General features: G+C 33.8%; 2 protein-coding genes and 2 long non-coding RNA genes across 4 annotated transcripts; all 4 read left to right on the forward strand.

The window, feature by feature from the left end:
- Window positions 1-1,508: 1,508 nt before the first annotated feature.
- LOC141723699 (uncharacterized) lies at window positions 1,509-2,775 on the forward strand. Its single transcript, XR_012576340.1, has 3 exons — window positions 1,509-1,584; window positions 1,774-2,027; window positions 2,624-2,775. It is a non-coding gene; the product is annotated as an uncharacterized LOC141723699 (long non-coding RNA).
- Window positions 2,776-4,489: 1,714 nt separating this feature from the next.
- Window positions 4,490-5,881, forward strand: LOC141723705 (uncharacterized). The gene is made up of 3 exons (XR_012576341.1): window positions 4,490-4,623; window positions 4,812-5,068; window positions 5,593-5,881. It is a non-coding gene; the product is annotated as an uncharacterized LOC141723705 (long non-coding RNA).
- Window positions 5,882-6,609: 728 nt separating this feature from the next.
- LOC141723710 (protein unc-13 homolog) lies at window positions 6,610-11,149 on the forward strand. Its single transcript, XM_074525579.1, has 5 exons — window positions 6,610-7,328; window positions 7,774-8,661; window positions 9,042-9,497; window positions 9,596-9,782; window positions 9,899-11,149. The coding sequence occupies exons 1-5, from the start codon at window positions 6,789-6,791 to the stop codon at window positions 10,867-10,869; spliced, it is 3,042 nt and encodes a 1,013-aa protein (XP_074381680.1). The 5' UTR covers window positions 6,610-6,788; the 3' UTR covers window positions 10,870-11,149.
- A 419-nt stretch (window positions 11,150-11,568) lies between these two features.
- Window positions 11,569-15,298, forward strand: LOC141675787 (cyanate hydratase). Its single transcript, XM_074482067.1, has 4 exons — window positions 11,569-11,920; window positions 12,788-12,859; window positions 14,392-14,500; window positions 15,050-15,298. The coding sequence occupies exons 1-4, from the start codon at window positions 11,664-11,666 to the stop codon at window positions 15,092-15,094; spliced, it is 483 nt and encodes a 160-aa protein (XP_074338168.1). The 5' UTR covers window positions 11,569-11,663; the 3' UTR covers window positions 15,095-15,298.
- The last annotated feature ends 758 nt before the right edge of the window (window positions 15,299-16,056 follow it).

The raw sequence follows: 16,056 nt of genomic DNA on the forward strand, positions 1-16,056 counted from the left end.
GAGAATCTTAATTTACACCCTTATACTTCAGACTTGTGAATTCATTATGTTGGAAAAATCGAAAATTTTGTAATATATTTTATTAAAATAAATTTTATCTTTTTTCACGTACTATTAAAAATTGAATTTTTCTTCATACCAACCATAAAATAATAAATTTTGAATTTTCAAATAATGCTATTAAATTTAGTTTTTATTTAATTTTTATAATATTAATTTCAAAATTTTACAACTCTGCTATAATTAAATTTAAGTATATAATCATGCTAATTATTAAAATAGTGTATAGTACAATCATAAAATATTGGCATTAATACTATATAATGAAAATCAAAACTGAAATTATTGGTATTATTTGAAAATTTAAAATTTATAATTTTGTATCAATATTTAATTTTTAATATTATTTGAAAGATGTAAAATTTAACTTACTTAACTTTTTCCCCTGTTCAAATCAATGAAATTATGAAAAGGAGTGTATAATAAATGCCAAAATATAAATTAAATGATGCAATTTCCTTTTTCCAAATTTCTAGTACACATTTAATTTTTATCAAAATTGGGGTGCAAAGTGCAATTAATTTAAAATTTGTGATTAGAAATGTGCATAGTAAGAGAATTTTCATTCCAACATTTTATATGGATAGGAGAGCCCGGGGGACGGCCCAGTATATAAGGCCCAAAATTTTATATTTCCCTATTTATTTGCATACTGAAATTTAAGAAAAAAAGTAATTAAAGTATATTTTTTTAAAAATGTAACTTTAATAATTTATTTTAAATTAAAAAATATCTAAATTTATGTAAAAGTACAAATTAGTGGCCTGGTTTTGAAAATTGTCTAGTACAAATTAGTTGAACAAATGGTATCACAAAATTAAAAAAAATGACTATGATAAGTTAAAGGTATCTTTCTTTTTATTGTTTTATTGGCAGTAAAAAGTAAAAAAAAAACGCATTTAAATAAATGTAAACACTGCATCACATATTTTTAAATGGTGGAACACTAGGACAAAAATGACTAGCTTAATTTATAGTCCTATTTTATTCTTAATTCATTCCAAAAATATTAGTAAAAATAAATAATCATAGTTACACGTGCATGTTTACTATTTATACTTAACTACTCATACTTACACGCGTCAATGTGCATGTTCATATGCATCCATATTTAGACGCGTCAGTGTACATGTTCATATGCATCCTTATTTACACGCGTCAGTGTGCATGTTCAAAACGTGTACATGTATCATTACTTATATATACATGTTGTACATGTATTCTAACTTACAGGTATCAGTGTGCATGTTCAAAACGTGTACATGGATCATTACTTATATGTGCATGTTGTACGCGTATCCTTACTTACAGATGTTAGTGTGCATGTTAATGTTAACATGTATATTTTTATGATTGTTCACATATGAGCTGAAAAAATTAAAAATTATATTAAAGTGCTTATATATACATACACAAGTATTCATTTTCTTTCAGTCTCGTTTAATATCTACTGATTTTCAGCTAAGGTGTAGTATCATAGTTCCAGGAGTTTACTCAACTCCAGATCTGAAGCACACATGCATGGTTAGTTTTCATATGTTCTCTCACTAACACTCTTCTTGCAGCTTTGTTTATGATTTAATTCCTTCAAAACATAACCAGTTTTTCTTTAATTATACATATGTATTTGTTTAAATAAACATGCATGTTTAAGATTTGATAATTAGAAAGTTCATCTTTATAAAGCTTATCTTTATGTTTTCCTTTCTGCAGGATTATCATAAACAGGTTAAAATGAAGTCCAATGTTTGTTCTGTGGGGTATTATGTTTGGAAGGAGAATCAAACTGGCATTGGCAAAATCAATCCCAGACACATAATTTGTGCAACTGTTTATTCTCACGATGAAATTTCAAAGAGATTGGGACATTACATGGCTAATACTTTCGAGGCAGGAACGTGGTGCGGTCTGACTGGGACATTACATGGCTAACGTTCCTCCTTATATATATAAATTTTAAGCTAGTGGTGAGCACACCATTTCTATTTAATTAAAATTGTATTTGCATCATTCTCACAATATAACCAAGAAATTGAACTCTTGTACCCATTGCGTGAGGTCTGGAATTCGATTACTGGTGTGTGTGATTAATTATAAAAAAAATGTACCCCTTGTAGGAGGTGTGTGTGATTAATTATAAAAAATGTACCCCCCTAGTAGGTGGTTAAAAAAAATGTATCCTTTATTGGAGATTAGGAGTTTGACTACTAATTTTGTGTGTGTTTTGTGTGTAATTAATTATTAAAAAAACCTTCTCACACAAGATATAGAACTATAATCAGTTATCTCTATGCATGTTTGCATAAAAATAACTGATTAGAGTTCTATATCTTATCCTTAATGTGAGAAGGTTTTTTTATAATTAATCACACACACAACATCATTAGCATGTAAAATTTCAATTATTTTTACTTGTATTAGACATGTGTATTGCTATATTATTTCTCGATTTTTGATGATCATGTCAACTAAAATGAATAGCTATTTAACTGGGAGCCTGTAAAATGGAGGTAGTAAAAGCTCGCCTGTACTTAAATTCAAAACTGTTTTGCCCCCATCATAGGTGAAAAGTGATATCCACTTCTACTGCACAGAGCCAAACCCGGAATAGGTGGCTGGACCAAGAAAGAAACCAAGGACGGATACAGTCTATGGATATAATTCAAATTGTCGAAAAGTATTAGATCATGTTTGGATTTTCGTCTACCATTTAGATTGACCGGTTACTTAACACATATCACTTGAATAAATATGTAAGAATTGTATTAAAACATAATGAAGGCGATTATATGAGCTTCTAACAGGTGATTTTTTTTTTGAACTTTGTAGAGTTTGCGAACAAAGATTGTTTGTATTTGAACATTTCATGGACACAAATCAACTGATGCCTTACTTTCAGTAAAATTCAACACAGTAACACTCATGGTTTAGTTTTTGGTTGAATTTTGAACAATTGAAAAGAAATAGTCGAAATGTATGAATATATTACACAATCCTGGTAAGTGCTATTAGTAAGAGCATATGCACCCATAAATGACATCAATTCATTAATTAAATTGTGAACTACTGATCTTAGGGAATCAACTTTTTTTCCCAATTTTTATGCAGTCATAAGCCCAATCAATCCGCTAATTACTATTTGATGATCTAAAAAGGGATTTTCTCAGTGGAGAGAATGGAAGAAACAGATAGAAAAAAAATCTTAAAATAAATTAAAATATGTTAGTTTTGGTGTAAATAGTAATTGCACTCAGTTGACTACTCCATTAAATATTAAGTAAGAGTTTGATAAATTGATAGAGTATCACAAGTTGATGGAATTTACTCCAGCTACATAAAAATTATGTTAAACTCTACTGGTTCTCATTTCATGAATCAAAGTTTTAAGACTCCCCTTACATATGCTTTAACACTACTTTGATGTTTTAGAAAAATCTATATATAAAATGATATAAAAGTGCAAACTGTAGTATCCTAAAAAATGAAATTATGTATCTCTCATTTTATTGGCACTAAAAACCAACCACAAACTGTCATCTTCCCCTGTCTTACTAAGAATATTATAGAATGAAAATCAAAACTGAAATTACTAATTTTATTTGAAAAATTAAAATTTACAATTTTGTATCAATATTATTTGAAAGATGTAAATTTTATTCACTTAATTTTTGCTGAATTTTTTATTTTTCCCCTGTTCGATGCAATGAAATTATGAAAAGGAGTCCAAAATACAAGTTAAATGAAATCTGTTTTTATTCCAACATTTTATACGGATGAGAGATCCCGGGGGGACAGCCCAGTATATAAAGCCCACAATTTTAGATTTCCCTATATATTTGAATACTGAAATTTAAGGGGAAATAAGTTATTAAAGTATATATTTTTAAAAAAAAACCGTAACTTCAATAATTTATTTTAAATTAAAAATTATCTAAATTTATGTATAATTAAAAAATAGTGGCCTGGTTTTGAAAATTGTCTAGTACAAATCAGTTGAACAATGGTATCACAAAATTAAAAAAAAAAATTAACTATGATAAGTTAAAAGTATCTCTCTTTTATTATTTTATTGGCAGTAAAAAGTAAAAAAAAAAAGCACGCGCGTTTAAATAAATGTAAACAATACATCACATATTTTTAAATGATGGAACACTAGGACAAAAATGACTAGCTTAATTTATAGTCGTATTTTATTCTTAATTCATTCCAAAAAAATAGCAAAAATAAATAACCTAGTTATCTGTGCATGTTAACTACTTACACGCGTCAGTGTGCATGTTCACGTGCATCTTTACTTAGACGCGTCACTGTACATGTTCAAAACGTGTACATGTATCCTTACTTAGACGCGTCACTGTACATGTTCAAAACGTGTACATCTTTATGATTGTTCATAAGAACTGGAAAAATTAAAAATTATATTAAAGTGCTTATATATACGTACACAAGTATTCATTTTCTTTCAGTCTCATATAATATCTACTGATTTGCAGTTAAGGTGTAGTATTATAGTTCCAGGACTTTACTCAGCTCCAGATCTGAAGATTCCTGCACTCATGCATGGTTTGTTTTCATATGTTCTCTCACTAACACTCTTCTTGCAGCTTTGTTTATGATTTAATTCCTTCAAAACAAAACCAGTTTTTTAATTATATATATATGTATTTGTTTAAATAAACATGCATGTTTAAGATTTGATAATTAGAAAGTTCATCTTTATAAAGCTTATCTTTATGTTTTCCTTTCTGCAGGATTATCATAAACATGTTAAAATGAAGTCCAATGTTTGTTCTATGGGGTATTATGTTTGGAATAAGAATCAAACTTGCATTGGCAAAATCAATCCCAGACACATAATTTGTGCAGCTGTTTATTCTCATCACGATGAAATTTCAAAGAGATTGGGACATTACATGGCTAATACTTTCGAGGGAGGAATGTGGTGCGGTCTGACTGGGACATTACATGGCTAACGTTCCTCCTTATATATATAAATTTTAAGCTAGTGGTGAGCACACCATTTCTATTTAATTAAAATTGTATTTGCATCATTCTCACAATATAATCAAGTAATTGAACTCTTGTACCCCTTGCGTGAGGTCTGGAATTCGATTACTGGTGTGTGTGATTAATTATAAAAAAATGTACCCCTTGTGGGAGGTGTGTGTGATTAATTATAAAAAATGTACCCCTAGTAGGTGGTTAAAACAAATGTATCCCTTACGGGGAGATTAGGAGTTTGACTACTAATTTTGTGTGTGTATTGTGTATGTGATTAATTATTAAAAAAACTTTCTCACAAGATATAGAACTCTAATCAGTTATCTCTATGCATGTTTGCATAAAAATAACTGATTAGAGTTCTATATCTTGCCCTTTATGTGAGAAGGTTTTTTTTATAAATAATCACACACATAACATCATTAGCATGTAAAATTTCAATTATTTTCTTGTAATAGACATGTGTATTAGACATGTGTATTGCTATATTATTTCTCGATTTTTGATGATCATGTCAACTAAAATGAATAGCTATTTAACTGGGAGCCTGCAATCTAAGCAAAATGGAGGTAGCAAAAGCTCCCCTGTACTTAAATTCAAAACTGTTTTGCCCCCATCATATGTGAAAAGTGATATCCACCTCTACTGCACAGAGCCAAACCCGGAATAGGGACGGATATAATTCACATAGACGGATATAGTATAAATTGTCGAAAAGTATTAGATCATGTTTGATTCTTTGTTTACCGTAACTTGAATGAGTATGTAAGAATTGTATTAAAACATAATGAAGGCGATTATATGAGCTTCTAACAGGTGATTTTGTTGTGAACTTTGTAGATTTTGTAAACAAAGATTATTTGTATTTGAACATTTCATGGACACAAATTAACTGATGCCTTACTTTCAATAAAATTCAAACACAGTAACATTCATGGTCTTGTACAATTGAAAAGAAATAGTCGAAATGTATGAATATATTACACGATCCTCGTAAGTGCTATTCCTAGAGCATATGCACTCATGAGCACTCATGAATGACTTTGATTCATCAACATTGATTAAATCGATGGAGTGAACTACTCTCATAGTGAATCAACTTTTTCCTCAACTTTTATGCGGCCATAAACTCAATCAATCCGTAAATTACTATTTGATGGACCTAAAAAGGGATTTTCAGGAGAGAGAGAATAAAACAAACAGATAAAATTATGTTGACGACTCCATCAAATATCAAAGAAGAGCTTGACAAATTGACAGAGGAGTCAATTTACTCGTGTTGCATAAAAATTATGTTAAACTCAACCATGAATCAAAGTTTTAAGACTCCCGGTGCATATGCTCTAAAAATGTATATATAAAATGATGTAAAAGTGCACAGGATCAGAAAAATGAAATTATGTATCTCTCATTTTATTGGCAGTAAAAACCAACCACAAACTGTTATCTTCCCTGTCTTACTAAGAATACATTCTTGACCTTAATTTCTGTTTCTCTCTCCCCTTGTTTTTCTCCATTTTTATATAATCATGTTCCATCTTATCATTTTTCCCTCCCTTCCGCCGTATTTATACATTTTCAACGTCGTATCGTTTCTCCGGAGAGCCTCCTACCACCGTTACCACCACCACCACCTCACCCTGTGAACCACCACACATGCACGTACATTGTGTACAAATAACAAACCAAACGTATCCAGTATATTTTAATTTTGATATTTTCATACAATGGTTCAAAAAATCGGAGACCAAGGGGAGACACTAGTACCCGACCTCATATGGCCTTTTGGCCGTCTAGAAGGCCTTGATGAAGATGACCTTTGCATGGCGGCTTATGAGATATTTTTCACTGCATGCAGGTCATCACCGGGGTTTGGAGGAGGGCGCAACGCGATTAACTTCTATTCTACAGAAGGCGACGGTGGTGGAGGGTCTCCGGTGAAAGGGCATGGAGTAGGAATGGCAGTGACTAGCAAGATAAAAAGAGCATTAGGCTTGAAAATGATCAAGAAAAGGTCACCTTCTTCTAGAAGAACACACTCATGGGGTTCGGTACCAAATAATTCAAATTCTCCTCGTAATTCACCTCGTGATTCGCCACGTAGTAGTCCATCGCCCAGTGGGAGTCCGAGGATTGGGTTTACAGTGCCAACTACGAAAATAAAAAGACCATTAACATCGGCTGAGATAATGAGGCAGCAGATGCAGGTGTCTGAACAGAGTGATAATAGGCTTCGCAAAACGCTCATGAGGACTCTTGTTGGCCAAGTATGTAGTTCAGTTTGTTACATGCATGCAATTTATGTTGCCTTGATGTATATATTTCGGTTAGATGGTACTGTTCCTAAAGATCACAATGTCGGTTAGATGGTACTAATCAAGGGCCTCTCTTCCTAAAGTTCAAAATTTCGGTTAGATGATACCAATTAAGGGCCTCTGTTCCTAAAGTTCAAAATTTCGGCTAGATGGTACTAATTAAGGGCCTATGTTCCTAAAGATCACAATTGTGAATATATATTTTAGTCTCCTTTCAAAATGTGGTATTTAGGTTGATTTTTGTAGCTTGGATTTGTCGATTAATTGTTTGCTTGAGAGCGATATTGTCTGTTAAATGTTAAAATCACTTAGTTGTCTGCTTAAGACTTCGATTATGTTTCCATTAAGTTAATACTTTCATGTGTACTTGAGTGTGATGTTTGTAAATTATCTGCAGACGGGCAGGAGAGCCGAGACTATAATCCTTCCTTTAGAGCTTCTCCGCCATCTAAAGCCTTCAGAATTCAACACAGCTGCAGAGTACCACCTCTGGCAAAGGCGTCAACTGAAGCTTCTTGAGGCTGGACTACTTGTCCACCCGTCTATCCCAATTGAAAAATCAAACAAATACGCGATGAAACTGAAAGAAATTATCACCTCCTCTGAAATCAAACCAATGGACACTAGCAAAAACTCTGAACAAATGAAAACTGTCTGCAATTGCATTGCAGCTTTGGCATGGAGGACCCCTGACAACGAATTACCCACGGGTGTTTGCCACTGGGCTGATGGTTATCCTCTCAATGTGCACATCTACATTTCCCTGCTTCGCACCATATTTGACACCAGGGATGAGACTTTGGTGCTTGATGAGGTTGATGAGCTTGTCGAGTTGATGAAAAAGACATGGCCTATATTGGGGATCAATAAGTTGGTGCACAATATGTGTTTTACTTGGGTGCTATTTGAGCAATATATTGTCACTGGAGAAGTGGAGGTGGATTTACTTGCAGCAACATTGGCTATGATGTCCGAGATTGCACATGATGTGCAGACAGTTGATCGTGAGACGTTGGTGTATGTGAAAATGTTGAAAAGGGGATTGTCTTCTATCAAGAGGTGGTCCGAAAAGAAACTGCTTGATTATCATGCCAATTTTGATAATTACTCAAAACTTAAGGTGATGGAGATACTATTGCCATTGGCCTCTGCGGTTACAAAGATTTCTGAGGATGTTCCTGGTTATGCTACTCCAGTACAAGAGGATGGGGACATAACAACCGATCAATATGGGAATAGAGCAGATCTTTACATCCGATCATCTTTGAGAAATGCATTCACAAAGGTAACTGTAGTGAGTCCAACAAGTTTGAAGCATGGCTTAATGACCTTTTCGGCCTCAAAGTTTGCAACAGTGTACTCATGAAACCCTGAAGTTTAAAAGCGTACATTTTCAGCCCTCGGGTATCTAAAATGTGCATTTTTACCCTTGGACCCGGAAAAAAACCGGGTGAAAACCGGCCGGTCTAAGGATATAGGTTAGTTTTCGGTACCTGAAGGGCAAAAAGGTACGGTAATGAACTAAAGAGACTGATGGGTATATTGGTGCAAAGTTTGAGGCTTAAAAGGTCATTAAGCCTTGAAGCATTTGTTCTTGATAATTATTTTCATGTACAGCTATTCTGTAGTTGATTTTTCTTTCCATCGTTTTCTTGTTTGCAAAAGATGCTTGATGATGGCAACATTAATAGTGACACCATCGAAGTACAAGACGTGGCTGATGCACTCATTCAAATAGCGCAAGCCACACAAGAATTAGCGATGAAGGAAAAGGAGAACTATAGCTCAACACTAAAGAAATGGCACCCTGTTGCAGCTGGAGCTGCTGCAGTGACTCTTCATAGCTGCTACGGCACCTTATTGAAGCAATACCTAACTGGTACTTCACAGTTGCTATCGAATGAGGCCATTGAAATATTGCATACCGCAGGAAAGCTAGAAAAGTTTCTAGTTCAGATGGCAGTAGAAGACTCAGCTGAATGTGAAGATGGAGGCAAAGCTATTGTGAGGGAGATGGTTCCTTATGAAGTTGAGTCTATTATAACAAGATCTATAAGGCAATGGATACAAGAGAGGCTGAAAAGTGTGAAAGATGTTCTGCAGAGTGCCAAAGAGTCTGAGGTAAAAATCGAGATAACTTGATGAAATCAAATCTTTTTACATCTTTTACCTGTAAATGTATATGAAGACTAATCTGTTGTTAGCACATTATGCTATAGACATGGAACCCGAAATCAAAGACCGAGCCATATGGACATTCGGCAGTGGAGCTAATGAAACATGCCAAGCAAGCACTTGATGAATTCCTCGAAATCCCAGTAAGCATTGCAGAGGATTTGGCTCATTCGTTTGCTCATGGCTTGGAGGAACTTTTCCGAGACTATACCACATTCGTCTCATCCTGCGGTATGTCATCAGTCAGATCAGAATAGATTACTTAATATGTGTAATGTTAAGTTCTTAATTTTCATTTGATGATAAAACACATGATATATTTCTTGCGTTCTAATCAATAAAATTAGGATCGAAAAAGAGCTATGTGCCAACACTGCCTGCACTTACAAGATGCAACAGAGATTCAAAAATCAGACTATTTTGGAAAAAAGCCAGTCCTTGCACGGTCACTCTCCAGACTGCAGTAGACAATGACAGCATAGAAGGTAACAACAATCCAAGGCCTTCAACTAGTCGTGGAACGCAACGCCTTTACATCCGCCTCAACTCCTTACAGTACGTCCTCTCGCAGCTCCAAGTGCTTGAAAAAACACTTTCCTTATCTACTTCCATAGTCTCCTCCCCACGTAACCGTTTCAACAACCGTAGTCTCCAGCTCCAAGGCAGCAACTACTTCGACCAGACACGCTCATCCATTAACTCTGCAACACTACATGTCTCCCAGGTAGCTGCATACAGACTAATATTTCTAGACTCAAACTCTGTGTTCTACGGAGGCCTATACATTTACGACGTGGAAAATGCTCGTGTTAGGCCAGCATTGAGAATTCTGAAACAGAATCTTACCCTATTAAGTGCTATAGTCGTGGAACGTATCCAACCATTGGCAATGAAAGAAGTAATGAAGGCCTCATTCGATGCATTCCTCATGGTTTTACTAGCAGGAGGAGCGTCTCGTGTTTTTACACGAGCTGATCACCCTATGATAGAGGAGGACTTTGATCATTTGAAGAAAGTGTTCACTCATGGAGAAGGTATCGTTTCTGAGGAGACAGTCGACAAAGAGGCAAGCGCGGTAGAAGGCGTGGTGGACTTAATGGGAGATTCTACTGAAAAACTTATCGATGAATTTACTCATGTAGCTTGTGAGGCTAGTGGGATTGGAGTTGGTGTAGGTCAGAAGTTGCCAATGCCACCAACAACTGGAAAATGGAGCAGAGAAGATGCTAACACTATTTTGAGAGTTTTGTGTCATAGAAATGATAAGGCTTCTAATCATTTCTTGAAATGGACATTTCAGTTGCCAAAGAGAAGGTGAAAGATTCAAGATTCATAAGCACAAGAACATGGGATTTTTTTTAACCAATGTTCTTGAACAATGTATAAAAAGAATGCTCAATTTCGAACATTTTTAATGCATCTAGTAGTCTGTATATATGAAAATTTGTGACACGGAACGAATGTACACGACACCGTATATGTTATGAGATGTGTACATTCTTCTTTAGAAGGATCTGGGATTGAAGATTGTGAGAGTTGGTACTATGTGTATCCTCTTGGTGAAATGAGAAAATGGAAGAGGAACTGTTTCTGTACAAGGTGAAATGTCAAGTTCAACAAGGTGTAAATAGTTTTAGAGAATTGAATTTGAATAAATAAATATTTCCTTAATTATGTCGTTATAGGAAATCGAACATTAAATAACACAAATAAACTTTAGTAAATCGAATCAGGGTGAAATCAAAAAACAGAAATAAAATAAATAGGAAAATGTTATCTACAGAGTAACTTTTTAATTTCCAGAATCAAAAACGGTGAAAAGATAAAACTGCCCCTCATTAATGCACATAAACAAGCTTGGAGAAAATGAATGTTAGAGTAATTTAGTTTTCTCGCATATTTTTACTCTGTAAATAACATTTTCCAATTAATATTTCTGTTAAATAAAAAAACGTTCTGAAAATAACATTTTCCTATAAATATTCCTGAGCCATACAACTGTGCCTAAAGGCGGCTGACAAAATCTAAACATACAAGCCTACTCTACTACATATACACACAAGCCCTGTCTGTACATATAAAAAGTACACAATCATTAAAAGCTGTAATAAAATGGAGGACATAAAAGGTGTACTAGAATCAGTTAAACGCAAGTCAGGAAAGACTTACAGTGAGATAGCTGAGGAAACAGGTTTAACAAATGTATATGTTGCTCAGTTGTTTAAGCGCCAAGCTCAACTCAAGCCTGACACTGTGTCTAAACTCAAAGCTGCTTTGCCTGAACTGCCTGATCATGTTGTTGAGAAGATGATGGAGCCACCTTTGAGATGTTATGATCCTAAGTTGATTCAAGAACCCACTGTTTACAGGTATGTATATTTTTATTTCTTTTCTGTGTTACTTTAGAGTTTTTGTTTTGTGAGATATTTAGAAAATGGGAATTGAATAATTATGTTTAAAAAGTAAATTGAGATTGATTGTTGAGTAATTTACATCATTTCTGGTTAAATTGTTGAGTTTGCCTTGATTGGCAATTAGTTGTTAGCTATAGCGGATTGAATTAGTTCTTTTGGCTAGCGGATTGGATTAACTGTTTTGACTAGCGGATTGAATTAGCTATTTTGAATGAAACTGTTTGGTAATTAGATGTTTATATTTTAACTAGACACATACCAATCCTCTTAACTGGAAAAGCTCATCCAGGTAGTTTTTCAGAAAAAAATCAAAATTAGCAAATTAGGTCCAAAACCGCTATTTCAATCTGCTAACTACCAAACACCAATATTAAAGGATTCAATATTCATCGACTCAAACCTCTAACTTGGTTCAATCAGTTTTTTTTTCTCACATATTTAGCTTCCAAACACGGCCAATATGAATAAGTTCGTGTTGTTTTTGTGTTTGTCATCGTACGTAGTGTCAATACTTGGGTCACATTTGAGTCATGTTTAGGTTGTTTTTGGACTAGCTAAAATTGTTGCAGATTGCACATAGTTGTATTTAAAACATTTTACATCACCCATGTCTGAGGTGTGGCTTGAAATGTATTTTGATCATAAGGCTGTCTCGGGCCTTACTTGTGAATTGAGGTATCTCAAGGCAACAATCTAGGGAATATGGTTTTAAAATTTAGTCTTGTAAATGCATAATATCTGCAGTTTGTTTCAGAATTTTCTTAAAGTATTTTTTCTGGAGAGGCGTGCTTTGAGAATTTTTGCTGTTTTTGAATTTTGTAGACTAAATGAAGCTGTGATGCACTTTGGCGAGAGCATCAAAGATATTATCAATGAGGAATTCGGGGATGGCATGTAAGTTCTTTTTCCGGTTTAATCACTTTTATTCTATAGTTAAACGAATCCTTATATTGATGCATTGATATTATGTTTGTAATTCAAGTTAGCTTTATTATTGAATTACCTAATGGCCACTCATAATGTCATGTTTAAGATGTCATGTAGCTACTGTTTGTTGATGATCTTGATTTCTTGATTTTAAGTTGCAATTATTACTAGATAGGGGTTTTGGATTTTGGAACTCAGCTTCATTCTTTATAAATTTAAAGTAGACGTAATACACTGGAAAGTCTTTGGTAGTAAATTTGCAAAAGATGGTGGTTTATTTGTATAATCTAATGAAGATAGTTAGCTTTGATTATAAAAATACGTTATTTAAATTTTTAATACTCAAACTGCGGATGCTTCTGGAAGTTTTGTAACCATTCTGGACTGGACAGATTATTCTTCCTGGTAACTGCTGAAAGATTATCTGTTGTGTTGATGTCCGCAACAGAGTTTGACAGTTAATAATTTGAATGTAAAACCAGGAGAATATTATTAAAAAACTATATCATTATGCGATGAATAATTTTTGAAATATGAAATAAAGATGTACAAATATTAAGTGAATTTATATATTTTGGATTTATAAACAAAAATGTGGTTTAAGTGTTTGAAAATTATATAATTAGATGTAAATATACTATATAAAGTACTAGTCATTTTTCTTTAGTAATTTGAAGATTATTCTAATTAACAACCAAGTTGAACCACATTCGATATTTGGAAGAATAGCATGAACGATGGAGGGAGTACATGTTACTGCATTATATTGTGAACTCCGGTGCTTCTTTGGTTGGAAGGGATGGAGTGGAAGTTATATATGAAGTTAAAGGTGTAAGAGAAGAATGGAGGAGAGTTATGTGAAGAAGAAATGAAAGGGGGCAAATTTTGTATGACGGAGAATATAAGTTGGCTGGAGAATGAAGCATTCATTCTCAAAGTGGCGAGTCTGAGCTCTATTATGGATCGGTGGGAATGGAATGGATCAAGGACTGAATTTTATATACCTCAGTACAAATTTCCATCCATTCCTCCCTTTTCATGATTCCCAACTAAACAGATTAAGACACTTATATGTTCTTATTCAATAGCATCTGTGTTTGTGTAGCATGTGATGTTGTTATGTGTTTACTGATATAATGGGTTTGTATCGTGAATTGCTACTCGAAATAGCTGTAGTAGGTCATGGCGAACTGGTCATTTTTTTTTGACGAAGCGTTCAAATAATTTGTGTTTTAACTGGTCATGAAACCTTATTACAATTCAGAAATCCAGCCATAGAATAATTACAATTTACATGGACTATAGATGCACGTTTAGTAGAAGTTCGGCTATTTGCATAAATGTAATGATCGAGACGATGGGTTGCAGATGAGAATGTAATGTCTAAAACTTGTGTTGAAAGCATAGACTTTTGTCAAAATTCATTATAAAAGATCTTTCAAGGGATTCTCACATTTCCTTATAACCTGATAAAAGAACATTCTTGTGTGCCTATTCAGTATGTCAGCTATAGACTTCTACTGCTCTGTTGACAAAGTGAAAGGTGTAGATGGGAAAGATCGAGTAGTTGTGACTCTTGATGGGAAGTATCTGCCATACTCTGAGCAGGTCAGTTTAATTTTTTTACCTAGCTGAATATCATTTAATTTGGAAACCATAATATGTGCTAAACTGTCATATGAGAGACTTGTTCATTTGAAAAGTATATATAATTATGTGAACAGACTCTTGTAAGTAAAGAAGGTGTATTTGTTATTCTCATTTATTGCAAACGAAATCAATTTTCAAATTCTTGACATTTTGTGTCTCGTAAGGGTACTATGTCATAGTTGAAGGTGGCTCCTTGTACATATAGGATTTTTTTGTCAATCAAAAAGAAAATTTACTAAATAAAGGGTTTTAATTCCTTTTTAGCCATAATGTAGTTCTTTAGACCTATCTTTATTTCGGCAACCACCTCATTAGGTTTCTCAACCTACTGATATCGAGGAGTGTCTACATTATATGCACCTATCGGTTAGAGAAATGCAATGCAAATTTGTTTGTTTGGAGGGGGAGGGGGAGGGGGTCTATTTAAAAAAATAAAAATTATAAAGCTAATTCAAGGCAACAGTATGTTCTGTGTCATCTAATTACTGCGCTGTCTTTTAATTGCAGAAATCTGAGCATATGGTATCCAGGATTAAGGAATCAGGCAAATGAAAAACGAGGTTACCTCAAGCAAACTGCATAAATCTCCTACATATATGTTCTCTAAGTATCTCCTGTATTTGTGCATGAATTCACTGCAGTATGTTAAAGTATAATCATGTTGAAGCACATTGAGCTTGCTTGTGTAAAGTTCATATTGGACCGAACACAGTATACAGTACTCCATGAATAAAGAAAATTTAGTGCTTGAGTTGATCATGCTTTGCTAGCTTATCGAGGGTTTATAAATTCAAAATAAAAATTTCCGAAAAGAAGAAAAAGGATTCGATGACGGCTTGATTCTGCAGGTTTTCAAAAGAGAATGACGGCTTGAAACTCGTTTGATATAAAATGTTACTAAAAATATGATTAGAGTATAGAACAAAGTTGTTTGATAGAGATGCAACTTGAGGTAGTTTGATAGCATTACATGTAACATCATCAAATCTTTCTCGTCGAGGGAACGAAGAAGAATGCAAGTGATTGATAGTGAGTGTGCAAGGAACAGATACATCAGGCGTGTAATAAAATTCCTCAGAAACATTCAAATTTGAGGAGCTGAGAAAGAGAGACCCGAATAATTTTTAGTTAATGGATACATTGCGGAGCAAGATCGTTTTGCAAGTGATATAGGCTTCACTATAAACATGTAATCCCTTTAAACCAGCTTATCTAACAAATCTAGTTACAGATGTAATGAATCATAACTGATCATACATCCCAGGGCAGAACTAGAGGGACCAGAGTGAGCCTCAGTCTTTGCCAATCAGCCAAAATCATAGAAATTATAATGTGAAATTCTGGAAAAATATTAAAGTAACTTGGATATGAGTCCTCTTGAGCATGCCACTGCAACAAACGGTTATATATGAGTGAATGCAAAACACAAAGATAGCATTTTAGGACAAAAATTAAGAAACACAAATTGGCATTTGCAGATATGTAGAGCATGAAGAGAGAAAGCCTTATGAATG

The sequence above is a fragment of the Apium graveolens genome, chromosome 1 (genome assembly GCF_009905375.1).
Source record: "Apium graveolens cultivar Ventura chromosome 1, ASM990537v1, whole genome shotgun sequence".
NCBI classification, from domain to species: Eukaryota; Viridiplantae; Streptophyta; class Magnoliopsida; order Apiales; family Apiaceae; genus Apium; species Apium graveolens.

Bases quoted from the DNA above. Each gene is read 5' to 3' on its own strand.
- LOC141723710 (XM_074525579.1), top strand. From the start codon at position 6,789: ATGGTTCAAAAAATCGGAGACCAAGGGGAGACACTAGTACCCGACCTC. The intron at 7,329-7,773 runs GTATGTAGTTCA...AATTATCTGCAG, and splicing joins TGAGGACTCTTGTTGGCCAA to ACGGGCAGGAGAGCCGAGAC. The intron at 8,662-9,041 runs GTAACTGTAGTG...TGTTTGCAAAAG, and splicing joins TGAGAAATGCATTCACAAAG to ATGCTTGATGATGGCAACAT.
- LOC141675787 (XM_074482067.1), top strand. From the start codon at position 11,664: ATGGAGGACATAAAAGGTGTACTAGAATCAGTTAAACGCAAGTCAGGA. The intron at 11,921-12,787 runs GTATGTATATTT...TGAATTTTGTAG, and splicing joins CAAGAACCCACTGTTTACAG to ACTAAATGAAGCTGTGATGC. The intron at 12,860-14,391 runs GTAAGTTCTTTT...GTGCCTATTCAG, and splicing joins GAGGAATTCGGGGATGGCAT to TATGTCAGCTATAGACTTCT.